Below are 9036 nucleotides of genomic sequence, written 5' to 3' on the forward strand. Positions count from 1 at the left end.
TTCACTGGAGGCTCCGGGCCATGGATCATCACTGGAGGCTTCGTGCCATGGATTATCACTGGAGGCTCCGGGCCATGGATTATTACTGGAGGCTTCGTGCCATGTATCATCACCGGGGACCGTCGCTGCAGGCCCCGCGCCGGGGATCGTCGCTACAGGCTGGAGGCTTCGTGCCATGGATTATCATTGGAGGCTCCGGGCCATGGATTATTACTGGAGGCTTCGTGCCATGGATCATCACTGGGGACTGTCGCTGCAGGCTCCGCGCCGGGGATCATCACTACAGGCTCCGCGCCATGGATCGTCGGTGGAGGCTCCGTGCCATGGATCTTCACTGGAGGCTCCGGGCCATGGATCATCACTGGAGGCTCCGTGCCATGGATTATCACTGGAGGCTCCGGGCCATGGATTATTACTGGAGGCTTCGTGCCATGGATCATCACTACAGACTCAGGGCCATGGATTATCACTGGAGGCTTCGTGCCATGGATTATCACTGGAGGCTCCAGGCCATGGATTATCACTGGAGGCTTCGTGCCATGGATCATCACTACAGGCTCCGTGCCATAGATCATCACTGGAGGCTTCGGACCATGGATCATCACTGGAGGATTCGTATGTGGAGCCGGACCAGGTCTCACCAGACTGGGGAGACGCACTGGAGCCCGGGTGCGTGGAGCAGGCACAGGGCATACCAGGCTGGAGAGACGCACTGGAGAACGGGTGCGCAGAGCTGGCACAGGATATACTGGGCCGTGGAGGCGCACTGGAGGTCTGGAGCGTAGGGCTGGAACAACCCGTCCTGGCTGGATGCTCACTTTAGCCCGGCAAGTGCGGGGCGCTGGCACAGGACGAACTGGGCTGTGAAGGCGCACTGGTGACACAGTGCGTAGAGCTGGCGCAGGATATACTGGGCCGTGGAGGCGCACTGGAGGTCTGGAGCGTAGGGCTGGCACAACCCGTCCTGGCTGGATGCTCACTTTAGCCCGGCAAGTGCGGGGCACAGGCACAGGACGAACTTGGCTGTGAAGGCACACTGGCGACACAGTGCGTAGAGCTGGGGCAGGATATCCTGGACCGAGGAGGCGTACTGGAGACCAGGAGCACTGAGCCGGCACAATCCGTCCTGGCTGAATGCCCACTCTAGCACGGCAAATGCTGGGCGCAGGCACAGAGCGCACCGGGCTATGAATGGGCACTGGAGATACAGTGCGCATCACCGCATAACACGGTGCCTGACTGGTCACACGCTCCCCACGGTAAGCATGGGGATTTGGCTCAGGTCTCAACCCTGACTCCACCAATCTCCCCGTGTGCCCCCCCAAAACATTTTTTTGGAGCTGCCTCTCAGGCTTCCGTTGTTGCCGTGCTAATTCCTTGGAGCGTCGCCATTCCTCCTTTGCTGCCTCTATCTCCTCCCTTAGACGGCGATACTCCCCAATCTGCGTCCAGGGCCCTTTGACGTCCAGGATCTCCTCCCATGTCCAATTATCCTGGCCACGCTGCTTGGTCCGTTTTAGGTGGGAGGTTCTGTAACGCTCGTCGTTAGATGGAGATGTGGACCAAGGCGCAGTGTGGTAAGTGTTCATGATTCTTTATTTCCCAACACACTCAAACAAAATAACAAAAGGCGAAAAAACGAAAGCGCACAGTTCTGTCAGGCACAGATTCTAAACCGAAAACAACCTCCCACAAACACAGGTGGAAAACAGGCTGCCTAAGTATGATTCCCAATCAGAGACAATGATAGACAGCTGCCTCTGATTGGGAACCACACTCGGCCCAAAAACAAAGAAACAAAAAACATAGACTTCCCCACCCGAGTCACACCCTGACCTAACCAAACATAGAGAATAATAAGGATCTCTACGATCAGGGCATGACACCACCACTAAGGCGGTCTCCCTTACACCGACTTGCATGAAATTAGTTATAGAATTTAAACATTTTCTGTAGAATTGTAGAAAACTTGCTTTAAAACTGCAACATTTTCTCTATGCCCCATGGCAAAATGTGTTGAACTGTAGAAAATAAACTGTTAAACGTAAAAATGTCCATTCTGCCGTCAAGAGGGGGGCCACTCAAATATTTTGACGGCGGGGTGGGGGTCCCCCAACCAAATCTCACTTTTGATGTTTTATTTAACCTTTAGGCAAGTCAGTTAAGAACAAATTCTTATTTACAATGACGTCCTACCCCAGCCAAACCCTAACCCGGACTACGCTGAGCCAATTGTGCGCCACCCTATGGGACTCCCAATCACGGCTGGTTGTGATACGGCCTAGAATCGAACTAGGGTCTGTAGTGACGCCTCTAGCACGGAGATGCAGTGCCTTAGATTGCTGCGCCACTCGGGAGCTTAGGGCCCCCAAAAGGCTACTGGTATTTCATTAGGAATGTAAACAGCAACAAATGTCAGTTTTGATGTTTGAGGTGGCACAAATGTCTTATATTAAAACCAACATAAAGTTATAATGATGACATGACACTTTGTTACAACCATGTCAAACAAGGTATTGGTTTTGTTTGTATTTCAGAACGTACAGTCTAACTTGAACATAATTACACTAGAATGCAGTCATATGCCTAAACAAATTGTTTATAGTTTTGTATACATTTTAGGACTGGCACATGGGAAAAGCTGAGCCAAATGTAAACATTGGGAAACCTGTAGATAGTTCCTCTAGGGATTAAATAAATATCTTGGGAATCCTTCAGCCCATCCTCTTCCCCCTCTCCTCATATAGGCTCTACAATTACCATTATTCTTGCCATAAATTATACCACAAAGTGAATTGCACTTGCTTTTCACTTTACCAGGCAGGTTTGATGAATCCTAAGGCACAACACATCATCTCAACAAATCTTCACCGCAATGCCAGCCGCTGTCTCTTTGCCATTTAAACCACTTCAAATCATTTTCATTGCCCCACTATTAAAATGTGTAATTCATACCTGCCATTTGCGTGATACATAACACAAGCCGCTCTCACTCTCTTTAACTCTCTTTCTCTCTCTCTCTCTCTCTCTCTCTCTCTCTCTCACCGCTCAGTCTCTCCAACCTTTTCTATCTCTCTCTCCTGTAAATCAAACAACCCCAGGTGACAGGTCATGCAGATTTCCCACAAGTCAGCAGTGCGCAAACATCCATCCAGGAGAGTGGTGTATTACCGTCAAACCTGATGGCATTATGTACGCTGTGAAACTAATAAACAGCTTCATTCACCCAACGCTATTGCTCCTTTTCATGAGCGTTCTGTCTCTTTCTCTCTTTTCTCTCCCTCTCCTATCTGTCACAAATTCATCCAGCTGCAACTCTCCGCCAGCATCAGAGTTAGCCATAAATCACTTCTGTTGTCTAACGCGATCCATTTGCCCAGAACACGGGGCGGCTGTTGCAGAAATTGGGTCAGGAATAATCTGCAGGGCAACAGAGCCTCTTGGGTAATGTAGCCATTAGCAGAGAGAGAGAGACAGAGAGAGAGAGAGAGAGGGAGGGAGGGGGAGAGAGAGAGATCCCTTGTACGCTGTAAGCTATGACATCCAAGAAAAGCTGGCTGATGACACTGTTTTATCACTCCCCATCACCCACAGGGTGTGTGTGTGTGTGTGTGTGTGTGTGTGTGTGTGTGTGTGTGTGTGTGTGTGTGTGTGTGTGTGTGTGTGTGTGTGTGTGTGTGTGTGTGTGTGTGCCTTGTTTGATTGGGCCTATTAACGTAAAAGCAAGCAAGAACTGTAGCCTAATAATGTAGCCTAATACTGTAAGAGCAAGCAAAGATACAAAAGGTACCAAGAAGATAAAAAAGACAGTTATTTTCAATGTGCTACATGAAAAAATATATGTTTTCACCCTCTGGTCTAAACACTCAAAAGCGGTTTCCTGGTCAGAAAGCATTATCTAATCTGTTAACAAGTATTTTCACTGTAACCGATACAGTGGTGGCTCGCTTGAAAAAGAAAAAGCATCACACAACAACGTAGTGAGTCTTGAACTTTAACAACAGCACCACTTATTAAGTTTCCTCCAACAAGGCTAGAACTTCCTGTATTGCACACTTCAAGTGTCAGAATATACAACCTGGTCTCAGAGAGTTTCGTATAATTCTGTACATAAACAAAATTATTCTGTACATAAACAGGACATAAACAGGTTAGGGTTAAGGTAAGGTTAATTCTGTAAATAAACAGAATTATTCTGTACATAAACAGGACATAAACAGGTTAGGGTTAAGGTTAGGGTTATGTTTAGGAGTTAGGTTAAAGGGTTAGGCTTAGGGGAAGGGTTAACAAAAAGGGGTAAGTTTACGGATAGGGGAAGGGTTAGCTAAAAGGATAGAGGTAAGGGTTAGGGGAAGAGTTATCTAACATGCTAAGTAGTTGCAAAGTAGAAAAAAAGTAGTAAGTAGTTGAAAAGTTGCTAATGAGCTAAAATGCTAAAGTTGTCCGTGATGAGATTCAAACTCACAACCTTTGGGTTGCTAGACATTCATGTTATACACTGACCAACCACCCTATTTTCATGTTTTGCCTAGAGTAACAATCTTTCTTACGTAACCAAACCAAACATAACATATCATACTAATTTGAGGGTCCTGGATTTACATTTACTATGTTACGTCTAGTTTATGAGACCAGGCTGGAATATCCACTATGGCTCTGATTGGCTGCTGATGGTGTGCATCTTTCTCCCTCTCTCCCATGTTTAGCAGGCCACTGAGTTGACCATCTCATAAGTACAAATGACACGTTTCACATTGGCTAATTTTCCAAAGAACTGTGATGACAGATGAAAATAAAGAGTATGTATGTCTTAGACAGGCAACATAAATACAACCAACGTGTTTGACACCATCTTATCATTATGTGCCCATGTTTGAGGAGGAGCAGCACATAAACCCATCTGCAGCAATGCTACAGTGGCAGGCTACACCTGAAACCACTTGTATACATAGATCATTTTGAAACTGTAGTCCCATTTTTGTAATAAAGTGTTCATAACACTGTTGTTAATAACCCATGGTGTTAGTATTATTAGTAGTAGGCCAATGAGCACTTGTTACAACAGACCTATGAGGCTTAAAGTACAGTATAACATTGTTCAAATTTGACAAATATAAGTTGAATATGGAAAAACAGCGATCCTACATTGTTTTTAGGCTACCAGGCAACCTAGATGTTTTAAAGTTTTTAATGTATGAATTCTGGTCTACTGGAAGCTTATGCCACAAGCTAGTAAAATGTTTTAGTATCGCTGTTCACCTTTAGAGGCCTAGTTAGTTGCAGAGTCATATGTTTAGAAGAGAGTTTGGCTAACTGCAGCTGGATGTCATGTTGACTGAAACGACCAAGGCAGAAAGTTTTACAGAAAACAGAACAAATAGTTTTTACTTAATAATCTTTGAGCTGCAGTGTGAATATTTATATATAATATATATATATATATATATATATATATATATATATATATATATATATATATATATATATATATATTTTAATCTAGCTTAACCATTGTACAATTATGAAATACATTTTTCCATCCCTGATTTTCAAAGACTGGATTGAATGCCACAAAACCTAAATCTGGAAATGTACAATAAATCCAAACCCACGTTTCATTGATATAGAAAATTTATTGAATGAGTGGTTTACTTGGTAGGCCTATGATTACAATAAAAACAATGACATTTTCCCCAAATGGAAGCAACAAGTTTGCACTTCCCTATCCCCAAATGTATAAACCCAATATATTCTAGTAGCTTAACAGATGAAGGTAGTTGGACGTCTTGGACCTCAATATTTCATATTCACATTCACATTCACATTCAATTGAAAATGGTTTTTTTATGCATCCAGAATTCGTTTGGGAAACATAGTCCACTTGATTGCATCTGTATTGCAGTGGCGAAATTCACCAATTTAACGTGTTAAACGAGGGAGAACGCAAAATCAAGGTACAAAATAATGATTATACACATGGTGTATTTTATACATTTAGATACGTTTGTTGCTTCCTGTTAAACATACAGTTGCTGCATAATAAGAAATATATATTTTCAACAAATAAAGTGATATAATAGACATGAGTTATGCCAGACATTTATACGAATGTAGGCTACTGTAGTGTGTTAACGTGTTATTTTTGTGGAGTGTCATCACAGGCATTAAGTCAATATTCAATCTTGTTATACAGATTGTACAATGGTAACCCTGGTAGGCTGCTGCCAGGGTAGTATAGTGGCGTTGGAAAAGCGATAGATCTTGGAACTGGTACCCGGAGCAGGGAGCTATCTCTAAAAACAAGCGGCATTCCGACCAGTGTCTGTGCGGAGGCGTGTGCCATGTTCGCGGCCTCCAGTTCCGCCGACAGTTGTCGCTTCCATTTGTTCCTGCGGTTCTGAAACCACGTCTTCACCTGAGTTTCTGTTAGCTGTAGACTGGATGCTAAACAGGCTCGCTCGGAGCTGCTCAAATACCTCTTCATATCAAACGTGGATTCGAGCTGGTACACCTGACTCCGCGAGAAGACGGTACGAGTCTTCTTCTTGGACGAGTTGCTCTGCTTGTCCGCACCGTCTGTCTGTCTCTCCTCGGAAATAGGGGACATTGGATTGCATGGTCTCTCTTGTTCCTCTTTGTAATCCTGCAGCAGAGGCTGTGTCAAGTGCGGTCGCCGTGCAATCCCGTCACGGACTGAAATAAGCCCCGTTGTTGAACCTGCATTAAGGAAAAAGACCAGTATATATGTGTGTCGAAAGAAAATAAAATGTGTCAAAATATTTCAACAAACTAATTTCCCAATGTCCTCCTCGGTATCATCTGTAGCCTATCAAAATTGACAAATGATGTAGGCCTATCCTGAAGATAAAGCATCGCATAAAGATACTGGATGCTTTAGTCTATATTGCCTTTAGATCAGCTTGTCAATTTTGTATCTCAAAATGTTGAATATGTCTCAAAGGTTTCACACTTATTATTCGATACTCGGTACAAGAGTTCATTAAGTGTGAACTTTGACTCATTCATCGACAGTGGAAAGGTTGTAAGTATCCTTTTAAATAAACAATTTAATTTTGACTATGCCTGGTGCACAATATTAATTAAATCAGGTTACATTTAACGGTCAATTGACGAAATGCAGTCATTGTGAAAAAAAGGTTTAATCAATTAGCAGACTCGATTAAATTTGGAATGACGGGGGAAACATCCTGTTAATTATTTGACCTTTCCCCTGTTCGCGGATGTAGCAGTAAAACGACACATTAAACAAAGTGAAGTGATAGCCTACCTACTATCTGCAGTAACAAACATAGATAACTCTATAGTAGCCTAAGTTTACAAGCTGAAACTGCAACAAGTACTAGGTTACTTCTGCCGAAGGTTATCATAAATACGTTTATCATTAGTCCTAGCCTACTTTACACTATTGTTGACCTATTATTAGGCTACAATAATAGCCTAATAATACATATAAAATAATAATAATAATAATAATAATAATAATTGGTCTAGGCCTAATACTAATAATGTCCCGTTAGATACCATACATTGATTTATACATTATGTAGCCTATTTCACCTTTTTACTTTGGAAGCCTATATTTTCGAATACAAAATGTCAGCGAGGGAAATAAATACAAGCAAAATCTAAAAGCAACAAATAATTAGGCCTACATTTTACGCACAACACAAATTACATTCAGTGATCTACTCACCTAAACATGAAAAATTTAGTGGTTGATGTCGGTTGCATGGCTCGCTGTGACCACGATCCGAACAGAAACAGTCAGCGGAGTCCTCCCCACCGCTGCACTCCTCTTCTGAAGACACCGACAGCGAGCGCTTCCTCGCTAGCTGCAGTCCCTTGGAACTCTCCTTCGCCCCCGACCGTGGCTTCTCCGACGACGTGCCCAATATCGACTGAATAGTGAAACTGGAAATTGGGACCGACGAGCACTTGCTTCCGCTGTCTTCTGTGGTACTCATTCTCGATTCATAACAGTAAGATTAGGCTATATCTTAGTTTTTGTATTATTTTTCTCGTATTGTTGGTCTGTGAATACTCACAACTCTTGCGTAAAATAGTTTGGAAATAGTATTTTTTAGATAACCGTTTTTAGAAGTTGAGGGGCTTGGGTTGTTTTTTCTTGGAGCTCAGGGAACATGAATGTATTCCTGGTCTACATCCACGCGCTCTGGACTAAAGACAGTATTGTGGCGTTGCCTCATTTGCATGTAGGTAAGCTCTGCGTGGGCCAATCACACGCTCAAACTAAGCCCGGAAATTTCAAACTCGTGTCAAGGTTCTGAGATAGGATGAAAGGAGCTAAGGACAAATAACTACAGGCTGTCGTTTATTCGAGCATATAGCCTACGTCCCTCTTTGAATCCGATAGTCAAGGTAGACAAATAGGCATAATGGCACAAGCAAATCACAGATGTTAGGCTATTAATTTACTTCAAAAGGCTACATATACAACATAATACGTTTTGGCATAAGCATAATATTAATCGCCTTTTGTTTAGAAACTGGTGCAACATGTCTCTTATTAGGCTATATCAATTCAATTTGACGTTTTGATTGAAAATTTACAAAATTTTAGGCAATGGATTTTGTGTAGGTAAGGTTTCAAATTCACGAGTCTTATATTGTGTATTGTGGTGCTTTGTTTGTTTGTTTTTGTGTGATATGTTGACAACTTGACATAGGCTTACCTAATATTTGGGGCTGACTACATTTTAAGTGGACAATAGACTGGAGAAATGGGAAAATGGGAAAAAGGTGCAACCATGTTTGTCGCCATTAGTCTTTCAATGAGGAACATCAGTGATTTTTATTTTCCTTTTTTTTCAACCACAAGTATTGCATATTTTGTTGATGTAATTTTACAAATTAATATTTTCACATATATTGCAAGACAACATAATAACAAAGGATTACACTATAGTAGACCCTTGTTATTTCCCTGCAATACTTTTTGAAGTGAATGGAGATAATATATTCTAGATGTTTTACATCGGCATGCAAATTGATTTG

General features: G+C 42.7%; 1 protein-coding gene across 1 annotated transcript; it reads right to left on the minus strand.

Moving 5' to 3' along the window:
- Positions 1-5613: 5613 nt before the first annotated feature.
- LOC106577043 (homeobox protein HMX2) lies at positions 5614-8207 on the minus strand. The gene is made up of 2 exons (XM_014154728.3): positions 7715-8207; positions 5614-6717 (listed from the first exon to the last, which is right to left on the minus strand). Exons 1-2 carry the CDS (start codon positions 7983-7985, stop codon positions 6170-6172), a joined length of 819 nt encoding a protein of 272 aa, XP_014010203.1. The 5' UTR covers positions 7986-8207; the 3' UTR covers positions 5614-6169.
- Positions 8208-9036: the final 829 nt, after the last annotated feature.

Source organism: Salmo salar, chromosome 18, assembly GCF_965601325.2.
Source record: "Salmo salar chromosome 18, fSalSal1, whole genome shotgun sequence".
NCBI classification, from domain to species: domain Eukaryota; kingdom Metazoa; phylum Chordata; class Actinopteri; order Salmoniformes; family Salmonidae; genus Salmo; species Salmo salar.

Bases quoted from the DNA above. Each gene is read 5' to 3' on its own strand.
- LOC106577043 (XM_014154728.3), bottom strand. From the start codon at position 7,985: ATGAGTACCACAGAAGACAGCGGAAGCAAGTGCTCGTCGGTCCCAATT. The intron at 6,718-7,714 runs GTGAGTAGATCA...TCCTTAATGCAG, and splicing joins ACTAAATTTTTCATGTTTAG to GTTCAACAACGGGGCTTATT.